The sequence below is a fragment of the Hemicordylus capensis genome, chromosome 1 (genome assembly GCF_027244095.1).
Source record: "Hemicordylus capensis ecotype Gifberg chromosome 1, rHemCap1.1.pri, whole genome shotgun sequence".
In the NCBI taxonomy this organism is placed as follows: Eukaryota; Metazoa; Chordata; class Lepidosauria; order Squamata; family Cordylidae; genus Hemicordylus; species Hemicordylus capensis.
The window spans coordinates 290321993-290349928 of NC_069657.1; the positions used below are offsets into that span (position 1 = coordinate 290321993).

General features: G+C 44.5%; 1 protein-coding gene across 4 annotated transcripts; it reads left to right on the forward strand.

Annotated features, from left to right (window-relative positions):
* The first annotated feature begins 1913 nt into the window (after positions 1-1913).
* On the forward strand, positions 1914-25001 carry CLN8 (CLN8 transmembrane ER and ERGIC protein). Of its 4 annotated transcripts, none has more exons than XM_053286180.1 (5): positions 1914-2000; positions 9685-10074; positions 12808-12975; positions 14144-14806; positions 19049-25001. In XM_053286180.1, the coding sequence occupies exons 4-5, from the start codon at positions 14264-14266 to the stop codon at positions 19370-19372; spliced, it is 867 nt and encodes a 288-aa protein (XP_053142155.1). In that variant the 5' UTR covers positions 1914-2000; positions 9685-10074; positions 12808-12975; positions 14144-14263; the 3' UTR covers positions 19373-25001. The 4 variants fall into 4 exon arrangements, with proteins under 4 accessions (XP_053142155.1, XP_053142156.1, XP_053142157.1 ...); XM_053286181.1 differs by having other exon boundaries at positions 12815-12975; XM_053286182.1 differs by having other exon boundaries at positions 12823-12975.
* Positions 25002-27936: the final 2935 nt, after the last annotated feature.

Sequence of the window (27936 nt, forward strand, 5' to 3'; positions counted from 1 at the left end):
CCTGTAGCCAGTGATGATAATTAATGCTTCATTAAGGGAAGGCAGGATGCCATTGTGCCTCAAGGAGACAATGGTAAAAAAATCCCTCCCTTGATCCCTCCAACCCGGACAACTATAGACCAGTCTCTAACCTTCCCTTTTTGGGCAAGGTGAAAGTGCATGTGGTGGCATCCCAGCTGCAGAGGGTCTTAGATAATACGGATTATCTGGACCCCTTTCAATCTGGCTTCTGCCCCGGATGGGACTGATACTGCCTTGGTCACTCTAAAAGAAAACCAGATGGGTGTGTGTGTCCCTGTTGGTTCTACTGGACCTCTTGGCGGCTTTTGATATCATCGACCATGGTATCCTTCTGGGCCGCCTCTTGAGTACAGGAATCGGAGACACTGTGTTGTAGTGGTTCCGGTCCTTTCTTGGGGGGGAGGGTCCAGAAGGTGGTGCTAGGTGACTGCTGCTTGGCTCCATGGCCATTGGCCTGTGGGGTCCGGCAGGTTTTGGTCTTGTCCTCCATGCTGTTTAACATCTACGTGAAACCGTTGGGAGAGGTCATCCGGGGACTTGGACTGAGTTGTTAGCAATATGCAGATGACATTCAGCTCTATCTCTCCTTGTCACCTGAGGCGGTGGATGTCCTGAATCGGAGGCTGGAGACCGTGATGGGTTGGATGTGAGCTAATAAAATGAAATTGAATTCGGACAAGACGGAGGTAATGTTGGTCAGTAGGAGAGCCAATAGGGATGAGGAGATTTTACCGGTTCTGGATGGGGTTGCACTACCCTTGAAGGAGCAAGTACGCAGCTTGGGGGTACTACTGGACCCGGCTCTGCTTTTGGTAGCTCAGGTGGAGGCGGTGGCCAGGGGTGCCTTTGCACGGCTTCGGCTAGTGTGCCAGCTGCATCCCTTTCTCGAGAAGGCAGATTTGGCCACAGTTACCCGTGCCTTAGTCATGTCACGGCTGGATTACTGTAACACACTCTACATGGGGCTGACCTTGAAGAATATCCGGAAACTACAGCTAGTGCAAAATGCGGCAGCTGCCTGGTGGGAGCACCTCACACCCATTTTGAAAGAGTTGCATTGGCTGCCAGTTCATTTCCGGGTCCAATTCAAGGTGCTGGTTCTGACCTTTAAAGCCCTTAACGGTTTGGGCCTGGGATACATGAGGGACCGCCTTCTCCCAAGGGTTGCTGCCCACTTGATGAGGTCATCTGAGGGGGCTCTGAGGTTGTCGTGCACTTGGGATAGGGCCTTCTCTGTTGCTGCCCCCAGACTCTGGAATGCTCTCCTGGTGGGTATGTACTCAGTCTCCATCACAGTTTTTAGAAAGCATGTCAAATCGTGGCTTTTTACCCAGGCCTTTATATGGTTGTCTCCACTGCTGCTTCTTGTATTTTGTACTGTTCCTATGCTTGTGTTTTAATTTAATTTTTTTTAATCAGATTTGTTTTTATATTTTTAGCTCAATATTTTAATGTGTCTTTTTTATAATCTTGTTCTTAAATTTTATTGTGAGCCACCTTAGGATTTTCTTAATGAAAGGTGGGGTATAAATTTAACAATAAATAAATAAATAAATAAAATTTGTTCACCCAGGCTTTTAATTAGATACTGTATTAATAGTTTGATGGTTTTTAATAGTTTTAACATTTAAAATTTTAAATTGTTATAATGTTTTGAACTTTTTATTTGTTGTTTTTATGGTATTGTTGTAAACCTCCCAGAGACTTGTGTTTTGGGCAGTATATAAATATGTTAATTAAACAAGCAAACCCAACAGCTGTGACAGCCCCAAGTTCAGTTGAACCAGCCTGCAGACCAGCAGTTCGGTTCGAATTCAGTTCAAATTTGAACCAAACTGCCTGAACCGGTTCTGAGCACACTCCTAATAGATTCACCAAGACTAACTACAATGTGTGAGGATAACCAGAGCTGCATCCTTCTCTCACAAAGTGACAAGACTACACAAAGAACCAAACATATCAACACTAAATACCACTTTGTAAGTGACTTGCAAGAGAAAAATGTGATCCATATAAAATACTGTGCATTAAGGAGATGGTAGCAGACATACTCGTGAAACCTTTAATTAAATATCAGTTCCAGTATTTATGGGAAACAATGGGACTTCTGAACTGAAAAAGGAGAAGGGGAATGTTGGAATTTTACTGTTTAACTAAGCATTGTTTCTCTTCTTGCCTGAGGCATGCTTACCTCTTTATGTATATGTCTATGTTAGGTCCTTCAGGTGGAGTCAGTCCTAACATAACAGTCCTGAACTGTTGATTGGTTGTTTTATCAGTTCAGCTGTTTTGCTCTCCCCCTCTTACAGAAATGACTGTTACCTTGTTAGCTAGTTTCAAGATATAAGAAATAATTAAGATTTTGTTTCTGCAACTAAAGTTAAGCCTCTTGTTTAATTCCTTATAAATCAAGGAATCACTCTGCAACAGTTCACACATCTGTTTCTGAAGTTGAAAAGTCTACATACAATAATTTTACTACCTGTTTTGTTTGAAGGAGTTACTCTTGTGAAGCATTTCCAAAGTTGCCACATCAGGGAAAATGCTCCTTTTGAAAGCCTGAAATTCAGTGAGAGCTTGAAGAGCAAGTAGTTACATAAGACACATGAATTGTATTACTGTTTCCACAGGATAAATTCCCACTGGATTACTCCTTTTATGATTTAGTTTGCGCTCTCTCCGTTCTTGAAAACAAACTCTGAAGCAATGCACTAGCCTAATACTATCATCTTGTCACAACAGGTTGAGGAAGTTATGCTGGAACTTTAGTCTAAAAATAAGAACAGGTGGATGGCATGTAGTTTCTCAACAGGCATGACATGGCAGATGTGTAGCTATGTGAAAAACATTTCAGCCAATGAATAATCCCAGGATTATACGTTGGATTTAACAAATTTTTCACTCTAATAATTATTAATTATAGCTGTGTTTCACAAATCATGATTTGCCTATTTTAAATCTTTAAAATATTGTGAATAGTGAGATTCAGGTCATGATAAAGTGTTCCAGCACAACAAAGAAATCGTATTCCTAGATACCCTAAATGACTTTGCCTTAAAACAGTTGGTCATAAAAGCAACTAGAGGGAAGGGGGACCTAATCTTAAATGGTGCTCAGAATCTGGTGTGAGATGTCAGTGTTGTGGAACTGACAGAAAACACAGTGATCATAATGCAATCAAATTCAGAATATATGCAAGTGGAGAATTGCCAAGAGGATTAGATAGGCCCTAATCTAACAAGGCAATATTGACACTATTCAGAATTAGAGGCTGATATAATACAGCACTGGCAGATATTTCAGGTTGTTTGAAATCTAAAGAGAATGAAATCTGTAGAAATACAACTGGCATTGACAAAGATGGTTGTCTATCCTGTTGTATTGCTGATATGCTGTGATGTGAGTCCTATTGCTGCAACAGGTTTGGTGAATGTCTTATCAGTTTCACAACCATTTTACAGTTCCTCTTGAGATGTTTGTTGCCTTCTCTCTATAATTGTGTTGGCAGATGACACACAGATGGTGCCCAGCCCATTAATAATAACATGTGTGTGACAAATCAAATTAGTATAAAATGAATTCTGAACTTGGCTTATGAGTAAAAGCTTGATGACTCATAGACACACCCTCGCTCTTTCACAATTAAGTAGTTTAGGTCACTAGAGAGACTGATTGTCTTCTCCAAATAGGAAATACCTTCATAAACATTAGTCTGAAATAAAATAGCAAATGTTTTTCTGTTATGAATACTACCCTCAGCCTTTCTGAAATGAGCCATGGACAGTAACCAATTGCAGAATCTTTGCCTTTGTTAGCACTGTAGGATGTCCAAGTCATATCTTGTGTGATCTTGTCTGACCCTGCTTAGAGATGGCTGCCATCATTTCCATTTATTTGGCCTAAGGGGTGGTATGACAGTCAAGGATGTCACATAGAAGATGCAGCAGAATTGTTCTTTGTTGTTGTTTGAGGGCAGGACTACTACCAATGGGCTGAAATTACGGGGAAGCAGATGGAGGCTAGATAGTCAGAGGAATTCCCTAAGCACAGTTTAACAGCAGAACTATCTGCCTCCTGTAATGGTGGTGGGCTCGTCTTCTTCACTGGAAGTTAAAACAGAGACTGGCTGTGACGGAAGGGGCTTTTGTTCAGCCCCAAAACTCATTCAGGTTGTTCCATGTCAAAACTTCCCTCAATTCTAAAAGCCATTTCTGACCTGACTTTGCTGTTCCTTTGTGGATTTCTTGGCTCTCTATAGACTGTTGCAAATCAGGTGATCTCCGTGTGTCTCCTTAGGCCAGAACAACCTCAAAGCATTCTTAAGCATTGGAACATCATGCAAATGATTGCTCCTATTGTTTGAAAAGCTGCTACTGCCAGAGAGAGAGATTTAGCTTTTGAAATAAGTGCCTAAGCCATCAAATCCTAGGATGTTTTGCCCATCCACAAGACAAAGCTGGCTTTACTTCTTTTCCCTGTTAGATGCTAAATTTGCAAACCTTCCCCTAAAAACAGCCAGTTTTTGTGCTAAGTTAGTTGAGGTGGGGTCAGAGGAGGGCTCTTGAGGCTTTTTAAGGCAAAGATGACAGAATGCCCATCTGCAAAGCTCAGAAATGCAGATTGTTTTAAAAATACAAGAATACAAATGTTTCCTGATAACATGAATGGGCCTCATCTCCTCAGCCTTCTTCTGACAGACAAATAAACATTGAAGCTCACTCAATGGAGCTGATAGTGCCAACAGCCCTAGGGTTGGAGGTGGATAGCTTTCCCCAAAAAGTACTGGTGACTTCTACCCCCCCCCCAAAAAAACCCCACAACTCCCTGTGGAATGGAAAATACCTTTTCAGAAAGCTGCTTTGTAATCACTTTGTTCTCATGGAATGGGAAAGTGTCTTTGCACTGGTCAAGAAATGGTTAATAGAGTCTGCAAGTTGCCTTGCCAAATTGCGAGCTGTAAAGCCATAAATTTGCTGACAAGATAGAGGGGGAAGAGCCCCCCCCCCTGTATCTCTTGAAAAAGCAAAGGCCTGTAAAAATAACACTTCAAGGCCATCTGAGGAAGACAGTTTCGCTTATCAATAGGCAGTAGAAATGTTTCTTTGTACTAGGGAATGCTTGTCTAACTAGCAATGATTATAATATTTGTAATATGACGGACAATGATGTTAACCAATGAACTAATTGGTTCTTTGGGGCTGAATGTTGATGCCCAGCTATGTAGCAAAGCACGCCGTTCTCCGGAGGCCCGGTCTACCCGCCGGGAAAGGGCCGGGTAGACCGGGCCTCCGATCTCCGAGTAGACCGGGCCTCCGATCGCCGGAGGCCCGGTCTACCCAGCGATCGGAGGCCTGGTCTACCCGCCGGGAAAGGGCCGGGTAGACCGGGCCTCCGATCGCTGGGTAGACCGGGCCTCCGGCGATCGGAGGCCCAGTCTACCCGCCGGGAAAGGGCCGGGTAGACCGGGCCTCCGATCGCTGGGTAGACCGGGCCTCCGGCGATCGGAGGCCTGGTCTACTCAGCGATCGGAGGCCCGGTCTACCCGGCCCTTTCCCGGCGGGTAGACCGCGCCTCCGGAGAACGGCGTGCTTTGCGGCGCGCGCAAGCCGCCATTCTGCAGGAGGCCTTCCGAACGAGAGGAGCTCTGTGCCGGAGCTCCTCTCGTTTCTTATCCAGTGAGCGGGTGAGCGAGCGGGTGGGTGGGTGGGCGAGCGGGCAGCTAGCTGGGAGAGAGGGAGGACTGGCTGGCTGGCTTTGGGGGTTATTTCGCCGCGGCGGCGGCGGCGGGGGGGGGCGGCTGGTTTCCAGCACCCCTATACTGTTAAATACGGGCGCTGGCGGGGGCAAGGAGGCGGGAGGGCTAAGCAAGCCCTCCCCGCCCTAAAAACAAGGCCCCCCTTCGGTGCCGGTCTGGACTTCTCCGGACCGTGCACATGACTAGTAGGCAGCCAACGTAGTGGTTAGAGTGCTGGACTAGGACCAGGGAGACCTGAGTCTGAATCCTCATTCGACCACACTGCTGGGTGACACTGGGCCAGCTATTTAAACGGCCTGGCCTGCTTCGAAGGATTGTTGTGAAAAGAAAAAAAACTTATGTAGTACACGCTCTGGACTTTTCGGGAGAACAGCTGGATATTCGAGCACTGGAGTTTATGTTGTGGCCTCTCGAGTGATAAGACTGTTTGACCTGTCAGATTTTAATGCCTTTACAGTCACAGACCCACAAGGGGGTATGGATGTGAACATTATTATTTTCTCTTTTTGATTTTCATTGTTTTTGCCTCCTGCTCAGGATTGCTCATCAGGTGAAGTAAATGAGGACATTATCTTCTGTTTTGGACTTCTGGGGGAGAAAAGAGGGCAAGCAGGAAAACAAAAACATAAATTGGAAAGAAAATGCCAAAAGATCAAATTGAAAATAGCCTCAGGTTTATTTATTGTATTGGGCTACTCAGGAACTCAGTTTCAGCATGTCGTCCCTACCCAGGGGAAGGAAATTGGTAATACATGCATCTGTCTTTTATTTCTAGCATAAGCAGGATTGCCTTGAACTGTCTCTCCCGAGAGGGATGTCTTTCTGTTACAAACCGAAGCAGTGGTCAAGTGAGAGAGAGAGGAGCTTTCAGAAGAACCGGCAGTGTGACAGACCGGGCTAACTATCATCAGCAACAGCTGCTTCCTGAAGGGGGTTCACCATTTGCATTCCCAGTCCAGGCCAATGATGACGGAACATCCATCGGCTGCCCAGTCTTGTGTTCGAGGAAAAGGCCGTGATGCAGGTTTCTTGTTCCTGATCCTCCTGCATCTCAGAGTGCTATAGTTAAATACTTGATGCCAAATATCTGAAGAAGGCCTGAAGGCTAACAGGCCAGCCAGATATTATACGACATTATTCCACATTGCCCATAAGGGGGGAGCCAAGGCTCTCAAGCACATGGACATCCGAGCTTGTCTATGAACACTAGCCAAACAAGCCGTGCTTGCCTAGCCAAAACTAACACTCAGCTCCGCACAGCAGTGTACCAAAATCGGCTAGCACTTGACTATCTGCTAGCAATGGAGGGTGGTGTGTGTGGAAAATTCAACCTGTCTAATTGTTGTATCCAGATCAATGACCAAGGGAAGGCCATAGAGGAAATCACTGATCAGGTGCGCAAAATAGCTCATGTTCCAGTCCAGAACTGGGAAGGCCTAGCCACCCCCGATTGGTTTGAAAATTGGTTTGAGTACTTTGGAGGTTTGAAAACTATGGCGGGAGGAGTTCTGATATTGCTTTTTGGTTGTTTATTGATACTTTGTTTATTACCCCTGTTTATCTCTTTGGGACGAGAGGCCGTTGAGAGAATAGTAAGAAAAGAAACTGCCCCCCATATAATGGCTATGTATACAAGGTTCCACAAGAAGAGAAGCCATAAAATGGCTTCTAAGGGGGGAGATGTGGGATGGAAAAGGCCTTTTCAGAAAGCTGCTTTGTAATCACTTTGTTCTCATGTAGTGATGTGCACGGTCCGGAGAAGTCCAGACCGGCACCGAAGGGGGGCCTTGTTTTTAGGGCGGGGAGGGCTTGCTTAGCCCTCCCACCTCCTTGCCCCCGCCAGCGCCCGTATTTTCCAGTATAGGGGCGCTGGAAACCAGCCGCCCCCCCCCCGCTGCTGCCGCCGCCGTGGCAAAAGAACTCCCACTGGTACTGCCAGCCCTCCCTCCCTCCCTCCCTCCCAGCTAGCTGCCCGCCCGCCCGCTCACTGCTCACCCGATAGGAAACGAGAGGAGCTCCGGCACAGAGCTCCTCTCGTTTGGAAGGCCTCCGGCATAATGGTGTTTTGCGCGTGCATGCGCACACCGCAAAACACGCCGTTCGCCGGAGGCCCGGTCTACCCGCCGGGAAAGGATCGGAGGCCCGGTCTACCCGGCCCTTTGGCGAACGGCGTGCTTTGTGGCGCACGCATGCGCGCGCGCGCAAAACACCATTATGCCGGAGGCCTTCCAAACGAGAGGAGCTCTGTGCCGGAGCTCCTCTCGTTTCCTATCGGGTGAGCGGTGAGCGGGTGAGCGGGCGGGCGGGCAGCTAGCTGGGAGGGAGGGAGGGAGGGCGGGAGGGCTGGCAGTACCAGTGGGAGTTCTTTCGCCACCGCCGCCGCGGCAGCGGGGGGGCGGCTGGTTTCCAGCGCCCCTGTACTGGAAAATACGGGCACTGGCGGGGGCAAGGAGGCGGGAGGGCTAAGCAAGCTCTCCCGCCCTTAAAGGCATACCCCCCACCCGGACCCGAACCAGGCAGGGCCGGACCGGTCCGGCAGTTCGGCCATTCTTTGGAATGGCCGCCGGACCGGTTCGGAAACACTACTATTCTCATGGAATGGGAAAGTGTCTTTGCACTGGTCAAGAAATGGTTAATAGAGTCTGCAAGTTGCCTTGCCAAATTGCGAGCTGTAAAGCCATAAATTTGCTGACAAGCTAGAGGGGGAAGAGCGCCCCCCCTCCTTGTATCTCTTGAAAAAGCAAAGGCCTGTAAAAATAACACTTCAAGGCCATCTGAGGAAGACAGTTTCGCTTATCAATAGGCAGTAGAAATGTTTCTTTGTACTAGGGAATGCTTGTCTAACTAGCAATGATTATAATATTTGTAATATGACGGACAATGATGTTAACCAATGAACTAATTGGTTCTTTGGGGCTGAATGTTGATGCCCAGCTATGTAGTTATGCCAAAGTATAAAAACTTGTGACCCAGGCAGCTGCGCGCGTCTCTCTGACTAGCTGTTAAGCTCAGAGAGGAGCCACCAGCGCTGGGTTAAAATAAATGGTGATTATTGCTTCCTTCAGTCATCCTTGTTTGTTTTGGTTTGTGGTAACTGGGCCTCCCAGGTAACATCCCTGCACAGCAGCAAAGCAACTACAAAACCACCAAAAGTACAGGCTGAGCGGTAAGATGCTAATGCATAGTAAACTCGAACTGCCCGAATTGCAAGGCCACTGTCTACAAAAAGTGCTCGTAAAAGGGAGGTCTGAAAATAAAGCAAGCACTGTGAGCCAAGGAAGGAACGAATCCTAATAGAAGCTAGCAAACAACACCCTTGGCCAAAGCACACCAGATATAATCGACGTCCCAGTGATCAATGGCTCAAAACTTGGAAGAGTTTTGGATTCCTTTGGGGAGTATGAAAAGGGTTAGTTGTCAAAATGGCTGTAAGCCTAAATCAAGCTCTATATGGGTCCAGGATTTGGGAAGTATCTTGCAATGCAGCGGATGCTTACTAAGAGTTGCGCAAGGAAGTCTATGCAGTAGATAGACTCGGACAACAGGGATGAAATCCATACACGTTTCACTCCAAATCAAGTCCTACTGTGTTCATTGGGGGCACATGCACAGGACTAGAGCCACGCGGGCCGGTCCTGTAGCTATTTAAAGGGAAGTAAGTTCCACACTGCACGCTTCCTATTTCAAGCTGCTTAATTTGTACACAGAGCTCATCACGTGGGTGAGCCTGGGTCGGTCGGGGGTTGCTGGCTAAGCGGTCTCCCGTCTAGCATCAGGCGGCCCTATTGCCAGTTATGTACAATTTGGGAGAAGTTCTTTTTTGATCCGAAAACCGCGCGTCACATGTATGTTGCCCCGGTTCAAAATGTTGTCTTCCTCCCCCACCCCTTTCTTCCGCTTCTTTTTAGCTTTAAGAAGATTTGGGGACAAGGCCGAAATTCCTAAAGAGTCGCGCTGCAAAACAACAAGCCGGTGACTTGGTCCGCTCCTTATCCTCCCCCCCACCTTAGAACGGAATGGTTTGCTCCAAGCATCAGTTGATGCTGAATAGACGGTCAGTCAGGAGGAAGCGAGTATTTGCGTGGCGGCTTCTTCGTAGGGAGTGTCTGGTGCTGTTTTGTATTTTGCAATGCAGTTGACTCCACAGGGGCGAGAAAGTTTTATTTGCTGATTTGCAGTCTGGCGATCGGGAGTGGCTTTGCGCATGACGGAGTCGGAGAAGCAGAAAAAAACAGTTGCAAGAACGACCACTGAAGCAAGCGGTTGAGGCCTGCAGTTTCCCTGGAACATCGTAGCCCGTAAGTAGCTTGCAAGGTGGTTGCACCGGCTGAGGAGCCGCGGAGGGTCGTGGGGGGTGAGAGCCCGCGCCTCGCTGGGGTTGTGAATTCCATTCCTTGTGCTGTTAAATGAGTGGCAATAAAGACTGCGGGGGAAGAGAGAGGAAGGCAGAGACGAAGGCAGGTTAAGTATACACGCAATATATCCTATATCATATATCAATATATGAGGAGGAGTTTGTATTTTCCGAGTCCTGGAGGCCACCTTGCACCGAGGAGGGTGAACAAATGTGGTCGCCATGGCCTCTTGAGTGGCAGACAAGACGCAACAAGTCTAGGAGGTCAGGTGTACCGTGAAAAGTTCATCGGAACAGTGATATAGCACTAGCGCGCTTTATGGTGTCTGGTGCTGTTCCGGGGAGCTTGCTGTCTAAAATGCGACATGGGAAGGGGAGTGGAGTGGAGGCAGGCTAGCCAGGACAGGGAACATAGGAAGCTGCCATATAATGAGTCAGACCATTGGTCTATCTAGCTCAGTATTGTCTTCACAGACTGGCAGCGGCTTCTCCAAGGTTGCAGGCAGGAATCTCTCTCAGCCCTATCTTGGTGAAGCCAGGGAGGGAACTTGAAACCTTCTGCTCTTTCCGGAGCAGCTCCATCCCCTGAGGGGAATATCTTGCAGTGCTCACACATCAAGTCTCCCATTCAGATGCAACCAGGGCAGACCCTGCTTAGCTATGGGGACAAGTCATGCTTGCTACCACAAGACCAGCTCTCCTCTCCGAGGAGAGGGAAGGAATAGGTTGTTCTCGGCTACAACATACTTAGGTTTAGTTGCAGTAGGGCTGAGCGGGTAAGGGGGAGCTCGGTACACTCTCAGACCAGAGGTGCACCTAGCTAATTTTGAAGCCTGGCCCTAAAGGCCTTTGGAAGCGCCCCCCTCCTTGCTGGAGCATCCCCTACACACACAAGATCATCATCATCATCTCCCCCCCCCCAGTATTTTTAAACACGTGGGTTCTTGAGGGCACAAATAGCAACTGAACTCACAAGAATGTAAGAATATAAAGCAGGTATATGTATGCAAATATGCATTAGCCTGAACATTTCAACACATAACTTAACGTATTCCCATCCTCCATCCCACATATTTCTACCACCCCACCCCCCCCAGCACAGGTCACAATCACACTCTGCTGCCTGGCACAGCGCAGGCCAGCAGCGTCCACACCACTCAGGGCAGACTAAAGAGGATTGGGGGGGGGGGTGATCCTCAGAAGTGTGGAGGCCAGTGTTCTCTCTAACTTTTTGTGTGGAATGAGTTTTGTTCTGAGCAGCAGTATCAAGGCAGTGTGCGCACACCTGCATTCAGAATGGGGCCTTCCTGATTCAACCTGAGCAGGATCTAAAATGAACTGAGTGTACATCAAAAAAAGTGTGAGCGTGTGCACATGAGCATGCCTAGAGGGAACACTGGTGGAGGCCCTGTACTTTGGCTCCGAAGTCCAGGGGTAAGAGCACCACTGTCTCAGACTTCTTGAGATGGGTCATCTTCCAACTTCTGGTCCCTCCCAGGCAGTTAATGAAGCTCCCTAAACTCAACGGGGCTTACTTATCAGCACTGTTTCTCATTAGAGGAAGCTTGACTTGCATTAATTATTATTATTATTATTATTATTATTATTATTATTATTATTAATTTGATTTCTATACCGCCCTTCCAAAAATGGCTCAGGGCGGTTTACAAAGAGAAATAAAACAAATAAGATGGCTCCCTGTCCCCAAAGGGCTCACAATCTAAAAAGAAACATAAGATAGACACCAGCAACAGTCACTGGAAGTACTGTGCTGGGGGTGGATAGGGCCAGTTACTCTCCCCCTGCTAAATAAAGAGAATCACCATGGTAAAAGGTGCCTCTTTGCCCAGTTAGCGGGGGTTAAAGCAGAGAATGTAAAAGCAAAATACTTCTGCAGAACACTTCATTATGTTCTTATTCAAGTAGGTAAGGGTCAGGAGCCTAGTAATACTCCTGACCCAACAAATTAATGATTAAGTTCACTTTTCCTAGAGGGCACTCTCTTGCCAATACAGTAACTGGAAGGAAAAAAGTAAAGACACTAGACTTGAATAGCTTGAGTTGGGCTGTCTGTATGTCCTGGCACCCATTCCGGTGGTGGGGAAGTGGAGAAAGGGGTACAGGATTCTTAAGATTGGCAGAAATGGGCCTCTATGTCATATTTTTAACGATGCAAAGTCTGTTTATCATATTTTAAAAATATGAAGGTTTGTATGGGGGGGTATGTGCAACAACTGTGCACGTGAGTATTGCTGACTTAGTTATAGCCACAACTACCCCGTCTGTCCATTAGTAAACTACATTTGTAGCACCAGCCTTGATAATTATTGTTTTCTATATGTTTTAAATATATAGGAAAAAGTGTTGTTTACAGGGGCAGAAATAATAAGCAAGGACAATCTTGAGAAGGCTAGGAGTCAGTGTTTGAAAGGTTTGTGTGTTTGTACAACTAGGCTATCAGAGAGTAATGAGAAGAAAAAAAGTTCTTAATTTTAAGCTCTATTCAATTAAAGCCATCTCTAAATCATACATGTGGAAAATAAAAAGTGTAACTGCTAGATTGTATATGTTCTGAAAGTGGGTGTGGGGGGCGCATCATTACTGGGAGGATTCACGTTAAATTTGTCATGACTAAGCCCTATTGAAATTGAGTTTCATGTCTCATTTAACCCAATAGTACTTAGTTCTGCAGGTTTTTCTTCATCCCATGAGCTCTGGGTGCAGCCTGAGATTGTGTCTGGTGAGACTTGGCAACATGAGTCTGCTTAACTCCTTCTGAATCTATCTTGAGTCAGTTGTAAACTACAGACTTCTAGGACTAGGTACAGTCCTGGGTACATTTCAGGTACAATATGCCCAGCTACCCACTTCTGTTGCTTTGCTTAACATATAGACATATATGTGTATGTATTTTTACATGTATATTGCACTCTTTCTCCAAGGAGCCCAAAGTTGTGTACATGGTTATGTGTTCTGAATAACTCAAGGGCTTATTCAGGGTTTTATGCCATTTCGGGCCTATTAAATTTATTATTAGAATTGGGACTTGTATGGAAGTGTGTCATGGCTGTGAGTCTGCAGGGTGCACTTGGAACTCTGCCTATATTGGGGCCAGTGGCAAGTGCTGACAGAAGAAAGCCAGCGTGGTGTAGTGGTTAGAGTGCTGGACTAGGACCAGGGAGACCCGAGTTCAAATCCCCATTCAGCTATTATGCTAGCTGGGTGACTCTGGGCCAGTCACTTCTCTCTCAGCCTAACCTACTTCACAGGGTTGTTGTGAGGAGAAACGTAAGTATGTAGTACACCGCTCTGGGCTCCTTGAAGGAAGAGCGGGCTATAAAATGTAACATTCATTCATTCAAAGTCACACCATACCTCTTGCCCTGGCAGTGGCTCCAGAGTCATTCTATGACTCACTACAGATTCCTTTTTGTATGACTCCTCTCCAAGCCCATCCTGTTTTAGTTGGCATCCTGAGTTTGTTACCCACTTTCTTATGTGCAGGTCTCCTACCCATGGCTAATGGGTTGAAGTACAAATTCACATTATAGAACTGAATTCTGTAAACTGTTATATGGTTGGTGTCACAATTTCTTAACTCATTCATATGCTATCACTATGTGGAGTTTGGAGCTGTATGAACATGGCGAATGATGGATGGTAAAGAACCAAGGTTCATGGATCCAGACCAGGGCTGCACGACTTTGGCCCTTCAGATGTTGGACTATAACTTGCATCATCGCTGACTCTTGGCCACTGTGGCTGGAGATGATGGGAGTTGCAGTCCAGCATCTGCAGGAGGGCCAAAGTTGTGCAGCCCTGATCCAGACCTTTTTAAAGGAGTGTGGGAAGAAACACTGGAAAAATGGCTCTGGTGCTCAAGGGCTGGTACTCCGGTGCTAGTACTCATAATTATATGAATCAACTCTGTCTGAGTTGTCAGACCTACTATTAAGGTGAGACACATGTTCACACATAGTTTTCTATAAATATTCTCTTGTCTTTCACTGCAGATGGCAATGCATATTCGGTCACAGCTCAATGTGAGGACAGAAGATCCTTAAACTTGAAACGTGGGGGGAGACTTCCCCAAAAGAACTCCCACTGGGTGCTTTGCAAGATAAACTGAAGAAATGAATCTTGGGAATGACGAAGCAGCATCCAGATCCATTTTTGCCTGGGATTATGTTTTGTGGGAAGTTCGTTTGAAATTGGTGGCCGCTGGCTTTTTCATCTACTTAGGAATATTCCTTCTCTCGCACTATCTGTCCTCATGGATGAGCACTGTGTACCGTTCGTTGCCACCAAAAGAGAAAGTCTTCTGGAATCTGGCTGCTACCCGAGGTGTGTTTGGAATTCAGAGTTGTGTTGCTGGCTTGTGGGCCTTGCTTCTGGATCCAGTTTTTCAGGCTGACAAGGTGTATTCCCAGCAGGAATGGAGCTGGTTCAACTGCCTAATAGCCTCTGGCTTTTTCTTGCTTGAAAATGTAGCTGTTCATGTATCTAATATTGTTTTCAGGACATTTGACTTATTCTTAGTCGTTCACCATTTCCTTGCCTTTGGTGGCTTTTTTGGTCTGGTAACCAACATAAAGTCTGGACACTACATACCCTTGATGGGAATGCTACTTGAGATGAGCACACCTTTCACTTGCATATCCTGGATGCTTTTAAAGGTGAGAAATTTGGTGAGCAAAGGAAGGCTGTCCTTTATTGTGTTTGACCTTCTCTTTCATAATAAACCAAACTGCTTATACAGTAAAACCAACATGATAGCAATTAGGGCAGAGGTGGGGAAGGTGATGGGCAGGTTCCCTGCCTAGTAAAACCTTGGAATAACCCCATTGAACTCAGTGGGACTTACTTTGAATTTGATATTGGATTGTACTGATCCTTTCACCAAGCATTTAAGAATATGTGCCAGTGCAGTCAGCTAAATATCTGGGTAGTCTTGCATCGATTGCTGCCTGTGTATACTGTAAGTTCATCAAAGGACAGGGAGGTCAGATGTTTATCCAACCATTGTTGTTTAAAGCATGTTTTTGTAAGAAAAGATTGTCTTAATTACTGGCAAGCTGTTAAAAGACCCTAGTTGAATTAGCAGCTTTTGCCTCTACTTCAAAACCATCATCATAAGTGTAATCATTTGACGGAAAGAGCATTAGCTAGTTTCATTTGAAACTACATAGTTTCAAATGTGCGATATCGTTAAAGCTAATTAGTAAATCCAAACATAATTAGTAATTCAAATATAGCATGTCATTAAATGATATTCAAATATGAAATACTTTATGGAAGAAACACTTAAAATATGAAAATATTACCCAAATCCATATTGGGTTGCATCCAGAACTTTGGGGCAGCAGTGTGTCTTTGGTGGAAAGCTCCCTTTGCGAAGAGAAAGTGAGTTGCATGTGCACAAGTGGTCCTTATGCAAGTTGAACTTGCCTTCCATTTACAGAAAGCGGTTCTGCTGACAGCGCAGCTCTGCATAAGTCTGGATGCTGCCCAATGAATTCCCAAAATGTTAAATTCCACTAATGCTGGACAGCTTTTGTACACGTAATTTTAAATTGTGCTTGGGTTTTTGTTTGGCTTTACAATGGCTTAAAAGTAAAAGGGGGAAAAGCCAATTTAAAAAAAAATAGCTGTGGGAGAAATAAGGTAAAGGGTAAATTGTGCCGTCAAGTCGATTTCGACTCCTGGTGCCCACAGAGCCCTGTGGTTGTCTTTGGTAGAATACAGGAGGGGTTTACCATTGCCTCCTCCCGCAGAGTATGAGATGATGCCTTTCAGCTTCTTCCTATATCGCTGTTGCCTGATATAGGTGTTTCCCAGGATCTGAACTGGCAACCTTCTGCGTGTTAGTCAAGCATTTCCCCACTGCATCACTTAAGGTGGCAGTGTGGGAGAAGTAACAGTTTATTAAATCCACCCTGGGTGGTGGTGTTGTTGAACTAAACAGTAGGGATGTGCACGAAATACTTTGGGCACATCTCGGGGGGCAGGGAGGGGTTCCCTTAAGAGGAGGCAGGCAGGTCCTACCTGTTCCTGCGAGCCTTCGCTGCCCTGTGCTGCCCCATCGCAGTTCTGTTCTAAGAGAAACATCCCCGTGAGAGCGGCAGTCTCCTTTAAAACGCCACAGTGACGGGATGCTTCCCCCAGCATCCCTTGTGTAGCATCAGCACGCAAATGGCATTGGTGCATGCATCAACGCCATTTGTGGGGCTAGCATGCTGTTGCAGAGGCTCGCAGGAGGGGCAGGTAGGACCTGCCCGCCCCTTTTTAAAGGAACCCCTTGCCCCATGCTGAAATGTGTCACCTGCAGGGAGCTGAAAATATTCTGGCACATCCCTACTAAACAGATTTCTATCTGATCTAGCAATACTCTTCCTATGTTTTTAATATGTGTATGTGCTCTGGAACTGCAGTACTGACTCTTTTGGTGTTGGGTTTGACCTGGGATATGCAATTAAGGACACTTGCAGTGTTTGAAGCTTACTTTAATCTTCATGAATTTATAACATTACACATCTTTCTCCTTTTATTTTATTAGATTGACTCCCTGTAATGTAGCAGTGTTAACCTTTTCACACCTGTAAAATTCCTGTTGGTTGCAGTGAAATCCCACTGATTAGAAAAAATAACTATTAAAAAACAAAGTCTGACTTGTGCCGGAAAAAATACTTGTTATGATACTTTATTTCAGTCAACCAGTTTTTATGCAGGCGGGCAGGTTTGTACTCGAGGACAGCAGCAGATGACCCCTGTGCATACCATATTCCACCTCACAGGGGAAGCAGCAGTTCATAGAGACTAACTGCATACCACAGGAAGGACAGCCCCTCCCACCAGGGTGTTTTTCACAGGGTGCTTTTAGTTCACATCTCATATCAGCCAGATATGAGGCTAAACTCCCTGCGAGCTATCAGAGAGCACTTCACACACGATTCTGTTTTTTCATTGCACATTATTGTGTAGCCCAATTTTATATCCAGGGTAAAAAAAAATCCACTTCTGCATCGTTTTTTTAGGAACGTCAAACTCTCAGTAAAGCCTGCTGTGTGAAAAATGCTCAGGCATCAGGGGAGGAGGTGAAACTGGTTGTTTAGAAGAGTAGTATGTACAGCTTCATGTAGGATCGGTCTCACTTCTGCTTTAAAAGAAGGCGTTTCTGGGGGCATTTTCAAAAGTAGCACAAACGTACATGTTTTAGTCTATGTGGCTTTTCTGCTATATGAAGATGAGGATGTAGATACTAACTACATCCAGAGCAAGTGGGCTGAGGGTATAGTAGGAGGCTGCCCTTAATGCAGCTGAAGGCTTCTATAGCACAGAAGCAGTACATCAACTATGTACAGCAGTACATAGTTGGTCTTTGACTGTAATACCGTAAAGATGATTGATTGATTGATACATCAAAGGGAAGGTCTTCCTGTTTAAAATAGCTGAGTTCCAGCATCTTTCTAAAAAATTAAGAGATTCACAAAAACAATTGGGCTATGTACACTGAAACCTAGGAGGCAATTTTGCTTCATTTTGTATACTTCTGAGAGAAGTTGTTTATCACTTGCTTAGGCCTTGTAGAACTGCTAATGTACATGTATATTTCCATATTGTAGTGTGCAATAACAATCTATTTTGCTTTATTGGAAGTGTGCTTGGTCCCCATCCCCCCCAGTAGCCACAATTTTGAAATGTGAGCCTAGCAAAATCCGGTTTACTCAGGATTTTTCTAGATACGTTAGAATGTCGATCAGTATAGTGTAATTGGTGCATAAGCAGCAGCTATGGGATGCAGTGCGCCTACCCCTGTTGCTCTGTGTGCCTCAGTTATGTGGTGTTGTGCAACAGAGTGAGTGGGCAGTTCTTCTGGAATACTCCCCCCTGTGCTTCTGAAGTCCTCTGTCACAGCAAAAACATGTTTTTCTGAGGGCTCCAGAAGAAGTGCCTGCTCATTACATTGTGGGACAACATCTGCATAACAGGCACACAGAGCAGTGGAAGTAGCTGCTGTTTATGCTCCTGTTTGATTGGTCAGATGTCAGCCACTGCTCTTGGGCCATGGCATTTGGCAGACTTTGCTGAATGGAACCTGTTTATACTAGATGACTGAAGCTTGAGAACTCTTACATTGTTCCTATGAGGAGAGGGACTTTCAGGATGGTTAGCAGTGTGGCTTTGGAATACCGGGTAGAAGATTAATTCCACATCCATACCACACACACTGGGTGAAATTCGTCAGCCTCTCCCTTCCCATTACCGAAAACCAGCTGTCTTTAGTTATAGTTTAAGGTTTATGCAGACTTGCCAAACAGTGATTTGTGACTTGTCTACAGTTCAAACAGGATTCTTCCATTGCTGAGTAAACACTAAGTTACAGATTTATTTATTTTTTATTTGGAGCCAGCCTTCCATTATAACTTGCCAGCAGTGACTCATGGCCTGGGGCTAAATCCTGGTTTTTAAAGAAAAGCTTAACCCTTTCACATGTAGTGTAATGAGAAGATGCCTTGACGTCTGTTCTGAGTTCCCTTCCTCTACCAGGAAGGAACCCTGGTCATTCCTTAGATCAAAGGACATGCAGTTGCTGACATAGAGGGGAACAGCAGCTTTAATTTAGAAATGGAACAATTAAATCTTTCTCTGGGACATGTGCCTCCAGGTAACTCAACCCAACTTGCTTTTCTGAGAGCTTTATCTTCTCTGTTCTGAGACTTCTCATAGTTCATGCTTATTTTCTTTCACATTGGGTGAGTGTTCTCTATTTGGAACATGGCTTCCTCCAAAAACTTCTGGGTGTCCTGAACACTGCCAGAGTCTAATGTTGTCACTATTCCCAGTGTTGCCATTTTATGTGTGAAATCTTAAAATCACTGTATATATGGATGCTAATTTCTTGTTTTCTTTTTCTCCAGGTTGGCTGGGCAAACACTTTATTTTGGAAGGTAAACCAATTTGTAATGATCCACATGTTTCATTGCCGCATGATCCTTACTTACCACATGTGGTGGGTGTCCATTTCCAATTGGAGTGCTGTGGTAGAAAATCTGGGACTCCTACATTTTGTTGTTGTATTCACAGGGTTAAGTTCTGTCACGGTAATACTTAACCCCTACTGGACTTACAAAAAGACTCAGCAGCTGGTCTGTCCTGTTGATTGGAACTTCACCAACAGAACAATGAAAAATGGGTCATCCAAAAAACTAAATGGGGAAACATGCCAGAAGAAAGGGTTGTGATGTCAAACTTGGGTATCTTCAAGCAACAGTAAAATATATTCGGAAGAATGTAGTACAGGTAGACAGGATCTTGAAGCGTCAGTTTTTGTGTTAAGAAATCTAAATCTAAAGTATATTTTATTATTAGCTCCTGATTTTCCTATCAGTATTATTAAATAATGGTGCTGCTGGCTGAACTAAATATTTGTTGTGAATAAATCTTGAACCTTGGTCACATCTGGATATAGCTGGACAAAAATGGGAGACAAGGCAAATCCAGTTAAGAAATTAGATGGTGAAGTGTCTGATTTCAGTGGCTAAGCTGCCATTTCTAGAACTGTCAGGAAAAGATCAGTCTAGAAAACCATTATTTCTAGTTGTTCCCTCAGAAGTTAATCAATGGTAATGAGTGGTTCTAGATTTGGTCCAGGCCATCCAGATTTGTCCATATTTCTAGATTTACTCTTTGCACTTTTATATATGCATACCAACATCTACAGACTAGTCAGGATTAGTAACATGATATTCAGCATTACAATAAGTGCTAAATATTAGCTCAGTTCACTTTTAATATGGTGGGGGAGACGGGGACAGTATGGACCAGATGTAGTAATGAAATGCTTTCTAGAATGGTCCCAAAAGTGGAAGAATGAACAAAATATATGTTGCTGGATTAAAAGTTTTTAGAAAATGGCTATACATTGTTATGGGTAAATACCCACAAAAATACTGTTCATTCCTTCTGAAGTGTGGGAGAAAGCTCTTAGTAAACCAGTGCCAGTATTATAGGTTTAATGCCTTATGGCACAAAGTTCATTACAATATGTTATCCATACATGCCCAGACCTGCCCCTTTGCATTTTGCTGTAGCATTCTTGCAAGCCTTTGAGGAGTATGATAACTTTCAGGCAGTGTAAGCCTTTAGTTTCTCTTAAACTTTTATAATCTTTCACAAGTATGAGTAGAAAGCTGTTTCTGCTGCTTCCCTTTCAGTTGCCACTAACCATCAGATGGTTGCTGGGATTCTTGCAAAGAATACTGGATTAGATGAAACCTGGTTCAATGCTACAAATATGCATGCTAAGGATCACTTGACTACAGATTCGTTGTGCCTTAATGGTTAAAATATCCCAAGTATTCACTCCTGCATTGTGAATTGAAAACACATTGGTAGGCCAAGGGGATGCCAGGAAGTCCACACCTGTCCTCCTGAGGTGGCTTCCACCTGTTCTCTGGAATGGCCTCATCCTCCCGCTTGGCTCAGGAAAGCTGCTCTCACATGGGTTTCTCTCTCCTAACTGAACTTCTTTCTGTTCAGGGTAAACCTCAATCCTGACACTAGTTACTGTCTTGGAGACAAGGCAAGAACAAATTACTTAAACCTAAGTTGTGACGTCGTACCGCCCTGAGCCATTTTTGGAAGGGTGGTATAGAAATCAAATAAATAAATATCCAGTGCAAATATAAGTCATTCAAGGGAGCTGCTCTGCCACAGTGCCAGAAATTTCATCATTCCATAATGTTTCAATGTACTGATATTGCCTATATCTCCCAAGGTTTTGGGGCAGGTAATATTTAAAACAATATATACAATCTCATTATAACACTATAAAACTAGGTCAGATGGTTCCCCTCTTCCTCCTGCTGTCTTAATCCCAACTCCTGAAATCCATCCACACACCTCTCCCCCCCCAAAAAAATACTGAGACTTTGAGGGTCCAAGGGGAAGCTGTCCTGTAACGGTTCTATAAATTAGCTACCCTGAGACTGTTGTAAAATTTGCACAAGATTTTTCTTACAGGAAATGTAGTCAATGTGGAATGTTGTAGAACACTGACATCTAATGGCCAATGTGAAGAATAGCCAGCATATTCTAAGAGGAAGAACTGAAAATCAAATCATCTGGAGAATGGATTGCGCACAAATGTTGCAATAGCTGCTTTTGTGTTTTCAAAATGACTGATAATGGGTGTGGAAGAGTATCTGCTAAGACAAGACTAATGCAGAGGTTTAAGGAAAATAAGGCAGATGGCTATAATGCCAAGGCTCAAGTGCAACATTGTTTCCTACATGGCCTCCTCTGTTCACTAATACATGCTAATTAAATTAATGGAGGGGAAGACAGTGTTGATTGAGCAGAAATTCATTTTAAAACTTATGTTTTGTCTCTCCTGCCTATGCAGTATATGGGCACCAATGTCAGAGTAATAGAGTTGTGAAGGTCCTAGGCCACACGAGCCTGCTATGAACTCTGTGTTTTGGCAGTATTTAATGGAGGGAGTGATATGAGGAAGATTTTCCTCTTGGTAGTGTAGATTTAACTATAGAAACTTGTAACTCTCCCAGTCTAGCACCTGGATAGTGATTACTAGGAATCTTAATTCCTTTCCCATTGGACAAAAGCTGAAGACTTAATATTCACAATAGTAATATGTGTTAATATCTCCAGATCAGTGCTGTTAAGTCAGAATGGAGTGTTCTTAGTCAGGCAAGGAGATACCATTAGTCTGTTGTTCATGATTTGTAGTTCGCACACTTTCCAAGGAACTTCCAAAAAGTGACTTATGATATTTGGAGTTGCAGTTCTGCATACTAGTAAAATCTTTTTAGAAAGAACATATCATTGAAGAGGCTTAATGCCACAGATTCCTCTATTGGTTAGACAGAGGGTCAGATTATTGAGAGTTATATGCTGAGAAACTGCTTGAAGAGCTCTAGGATCAGAATAGCTTTGTGGCTAAGAATGTGAAGAGGTTGAAGAATACTGGGGAATTCTAGAAGTAGGATATAATTCAGTATGAGAGAGAAATATGTGCCAGTTACTTGGATTCCTTTACTCTTTCATACCAAGATATGGAACCGAGGACATAAATGACCTGGATCCTTTTTCAGGAGCTCCCACTGAGTTCCATGGGAACTTAGCCCAATCAGAGGCTAGTACCAGTGTTCCCTGTAACAGGGATCCCCAGATGTTGTAGACTACAACTTCCATAATCCCCAGCCAAAGGCCACTGCACTGGAGTTGTAGTTAACAACCTCTGGGAATCCCTGTTACAGGAAACAGTGGCTAGTACCCCCTTTTTAGTCCTTCATATGTGCGTCTTCCTGTTCCCGGTACTTCTTTATCCATGGGAAAGTGTCATGCCTTCAGAACCTTAAGTCTTTCCTTCATTAACCACATCTTGATGTCCACTGTGAATATAAACTTCTAATATGGACAGTCCCTGCCAGCATCTAAGCATTCCTTCACAAATTATATTTTTTAGCATGCAGATTTATTTCTGTGTTGGATAAAGGATATGTTCTGTTTAAAAGCTTATGAAGGTATGATAAATGATATAATTAACACTCTGAAAGACTTATAAAAGTGGTTTGGGGAAATGCTGGCTTTGCAACAGGCCAAAGGATGATTTTTATCAGTGGAACTGCAAAAGATGGCACAAATTCTGGAAGATGGTGACTACAGCAGTCAAAAATGACTGTTAAAAAGGCTAAGGCCTGATCAATTTGTATTCTAAACTTTCATTTTAAAAAGATGACTTATGGAAGTTGCAAGACTGGTACTGAATTTGTGACTTCTTGTAGGCTAATACATGAATTTGAATTTGTGACTTGTAGGCTAATGCATGCAATAGCTGCTGTCAAAGTGGGAAAGAATTAACAGTCACACGTTAATGACTATGTTTCATCTAAGAAAAATCTGTAGACCAGTTTCATAAACAGCAGAAGAATATTCAGTGGATGATAGTGTTTTGAGCTTATTGTATTCACTTTTTAACATTCTAATTTAAATGAATAGTTAAGGATTTGTATAACCTTGTTTCATGTCCTTGTAATTTGTAATGTATTTGTATAAAATTTCAAAGAGGCCATGCATGTGGGGAGGGGAAGGTTGTCATATAGTAGGACATATAATATCACTTCTCTCATCTTTGACTGCTGTATTCTCAAGATAGTGGTCCAGGGACTAGAAGGGTATTCTTACCATACCACGCAGTTCCTCAGTTCTTATAAAGATTAGTTTTCAGTTGGGATGTTACATGCAAAAATCCTAAAGAGGTAGTATTGTTTGGAATATTTTCTCTCTCAGCTTTTGAAAACAAGTTGACTTGCGTGTGAAACTTGGGTTATCATTTCAGTATTATATCCGCGCCCCCGCCTCTTCTGACTACTGAAATCAGTCTCCAGGAAATGACCTGAATGGCTTACCTGCAGTATGAGCTTATTTCAGATAAAAGCTGAGCTGATGAACCCAATTTAACCCTTAGTAGTTTACCTACACAGAAAAGCAAAACACTTTATGGCGGATTGGAAGCTTGTATGGCTAAAGTTGTTTCACATCTAAAGCCGTGAATATTTCCATGATATAAAAACATGTAAAAGGCAGAAGTCTTTGCCTGTATTCCTACCATTGCCATTGGTGTGAAGAATGAAATTCCTGTGTGTTTGCCCTGCTTCCCCCCACCCCCCGCCTGCTTATAACCTTGGTCCATTTTGTCTGGCACCAAAGGTGTCAGTCTGCCCAGGTGTGCCCATTGTCACTTGGTGAGTGAGGTTTTTCTTTGTACAACTGTTCAGACTTGCAGCTCATCTATATGTGTTTTCTGAGAGTTTAAAAGGCTATTGAGAAGAGTTGTGGGGGGGAGGGGGGAGACCACAAGGGCCAGATCCTGGGGAAAACATTTTGGCAATTGGATTACTGACCAACGTGTAAACACAGGTATCATTTCTGAGTCTAGGCATTATGAGGAACACACAGGGTTTCCAGCTCTGTGCTTTCTTCTTAATGATAATGTAGGGGTAGGAGACCTTGCAGAGGAGAACTGGCAAGTGGTATGAGGTTATTTGACTCTGCCTGCTTAGCCTCCGCTGTGAACGTGCCCCCCTCCCAGAGTTTTAAATTTTAAACAACTGAAAATTTAATTTTAAGAACAATTGTGCCAATGGAAGAAAAAACAAAAATGTCAATGGAAGAAAAACAGCTGCAGGTATGGGGGTTTGCAGGAGAGAATAGTTAGGCACAGGAGTGGCTTAACTACGCATCCCTTGTGTCAGTCTTCCCCTCCCAAGTTGCCCTCTGCACTCCTGTTACCCTTGCATGGGCTGTTGGGACTACATTCGCCATTATGTCACCAGTCCTGTCATCGCCACAGATTCAAGAACGGTGTAGACTACCCCTTACAAGTTTTGAATTTGAATGGTTCACAGGTCTTGCTCCCATCTCTGCATCAGCCATTTCAGGTAGAACTAGCCAAGATCTCTGATTGATGCCCTTGGACTGCACTCTATCTCCTCTTACCCACAGCTGTTCCATAGTTCAGTTAGCAGAAGATTGTGGGTTCTGCTTCCTCTTTCCTCAACCACTTGATGAATGATGAAATCTGTATCTTATTAACTCTGGAATGCTCTAGTATGTGTGTGTATATTTGAATTTTCAGTTGCCTCTTAAAAATAAGACACTGATTTTTAAAATCAAAGTGTATCAGTGTTTTATAGAAGACTACGTGCTTTTATTTTTCTTGTGACTTTCATCAATGGTTGTAATAATAAACAGTTTGATTCTTGAAAATCATTTTTTCCCTTGCAGTGGCCTAACAAGTCTTGTAATATATTTATACTTAAAATAAATTTGCATATTCATTTTTTTTTACAGAGTGTCCAATTGGATGTTTCTAGAAAGCTCACACACGGGTCATAAACGCAATAACTTTCTCACACTTTTGTCACTAGCAATTGCTACTATATGACCTCTGCACAGATATTCTATTTAGAACTATCTATGGTTTAGATCCATCATAGCTATCCTTGGTGAATTGGTCTAATTCCTGTTGGCATTCCTGTGGCAGTGAATTCCACAAATTAAACATGCATTGTGTGAGATACTTTCTTTTGTCTGACTTGATTCTATGGTGAATTAGTCTCTGTTCAGACATGATGTTATGCAAGTGTACAGATGTCTGTACACTTCTGTGTAGTGATGTGCCCGGACCAGTCTCGAGGCCATTCTACAGGCCTCCGGACCGGTCCGGATATGGGCGGTTCGGGTTCGGGTGAATTGGGGTGGGGGAGGGTTTACTTATCCCTCCCAGTGCTTTCCCAACTCGGGTGCACGTATTTCCTTTAGTAATTTAGTTCCCCTGCTTGGCTGCAAAAGGCGTTAAGAAGCCTTTTGCACGTGCTCACGTTACCTTTAGTAGTCGGGGCAGCAGGATACCTCCCTGCCGCCCTTTCCCCCGCTTGGCTGCAAAAGGCTTAAAAAGGCTTTCATGTCATGGAGACGTGAAGCGTGTGTGAGACGTGCGCACACGCAAAAGGCTTCTTACAGCCTTTTGCAGCCAAGCAGGGGAAGGGGTGGCAGGGTGGTATCCTGCCACCCCAATTCCTGAAGGAAATACGTGAGCCGGAGTTGGGAAAGCAGCAGGAGGGGTAAGTAAACCCTCCCCCACCCTTAAAGGAACCCCCCACCCCAGTGCCGGACCGCAGCTCCGCGGTTCCGTGCACACCCCTACTTCTGTGTATATGCTTTTGTGTGTGAATGACACTATCTGTTCATTTTAAAATTTCAATTTTCAGATGCATGGTTTAGATGTGTATTTCTCTACTTGTGTTCAACATAATGTGTGAATAAGAGAAAAGTCTTGTGGTAACAAGCATGAACTGTCCCCTTTGTTAAGCAGGATCTGCCTGGTTTGCATTTGAATAGGTCTGTCAATGGCTACTAGTCTGAGTACTATAGGTCACCTCACGCCTCAGAGGCAAGATGCCTCTAAATTCCAGTTGCAGAGGAGTAGCACCAGGAGAGGGCATGCCTTCAGCTCTTGTGTGCTTCCAAGAGGAATCGGGTGGGCCAGTGTGTGAAACAGGATGCTAGATGGACCCTGGGCCTGATCCAGCAGGGCTGTTCTTATCTATATAATTAATTATCGTAGCCAGCATGCGTGTCCAGGATTTGGCGGCAGAACTCTTGCGACATGCAGTGAGAGTTCCGGCGAGAGGCCCAGAGGAGGAGGGGGGAAGAAAGTGGCAGCGGCGGGCGGGCAGGAGAGAAAAGTGGCGGCGGGCATGGGGGTGAGAGAAAAGCAGCGGCGGGTGGAAGTGGGGAGAGAGAGGAGGTGGGGGGGAGAAAAGCTGTGGCAGCAGCAGGCAGACGAGGGAGAAGAAAATGGCAGCGGGTGGGTGGCGGGGCCCTTCTTGGCCACCTGCTGCCTGGTGAGGCTCTTTGTGGGGGGAGGAATGGGGGGGGAGGCGAGCACGTGGCTGGAGGGAAGAGGAAGAGAGGTGAGACTGGGGAGGAGGGAGAGGGAGGGGAAAACAGCCGGCCCCAAAGCACTGCATATATGCTCTGTGCAGGGTCAGCTAGTATTCTTATATTCACCTTAGGGGATGGGGCCGCTCTCAGAAGAGCATCTTCATACTTGCATGCAGAAAATTCCCTGACATCTCCAAGTTAAAGCCGAGAGAGATTCCTGCCTACAACCTTGGAGAAGCCCCTGCCAGTCTGTGTAGACAATATTGAGCTAGATGGACCAATGGTCTGACTCTGTATAAGGCAGTTTCATCTTTAATAACTGAACCTATGTACAATGTGCATTTGTACAAGTGTTCAGCATAACATGTAGATAGGACTTCCATTTCATTGAATTCCAAGTTAGTAGAATGAGATAACTATCCACTTTCTCTGAGCCGAACACAATTTTGTTAACTTGTATATTGTCCCTCGGCTGTATTATGTTTAAACCTTTTTTTAAAAAACCAAAAACCCTAAATATTTGAGTGTCTTCCTGTAGAGGAGGTTTTTTCTACACTTTAATCTCCTTTTTTCTGACTCTTTCAACAGGCATGAACAGGCAGAACAATTTCAGTCCTTTGAAATTGGGTGATAATAACTGTACACCACGTTTAAATGGTCACCTCACCATAGATTCATATAACAGTATTATGATACTTGCTATCTTATGTTTGCTCCCTTTCTGAGTAACTCCTAGCAAGGAATTTGCCTTTTATACTGATGTTGTACACAGAGTTGAAGTACAACCTCGAAACCCCTTTCCCAATTATTCATTGCCAGATCAGACCCCATTAGTACATGTAGAATATTTTGCTCCAATGTACAAACACTTGTATCGAAATACTTTCGATACTATCGGCCATGGTATCCTTCTGGATCGTCAGGGGGATTTGGGAATAGGTGTCACTGCTTTGCGGTGGTTCTGTTCCCATCACTCTGGTAGATTCCAGATGGTGTCACTCAGAGATAACTGCTCTCTGAAATGAGAGCTATTATATGGTGTCACTCAGGGCTCCATCCTGTCTTCAATTTTTTTTTAACATTATCTACATGAAATGGCTGGGTGAGATCATCAAGAGACTTGGAGCAGGCTGTTATCAACATGCTGATGACACTCAAATCTATTTCTCCATGACATCATAAGAACAGCCCTGCTGGCTCAGACCCAAGGCGCATCTAGTCCAGCATCCTGTTTCACACAGTGGCCCACCAGAGGCCACTGAAAGCCTACAGGCAGGAGTTGAGGGCATGTCCTTCCTCCTGCTGTTACTCCCCTACAACTGGTACTCAGGCAGCC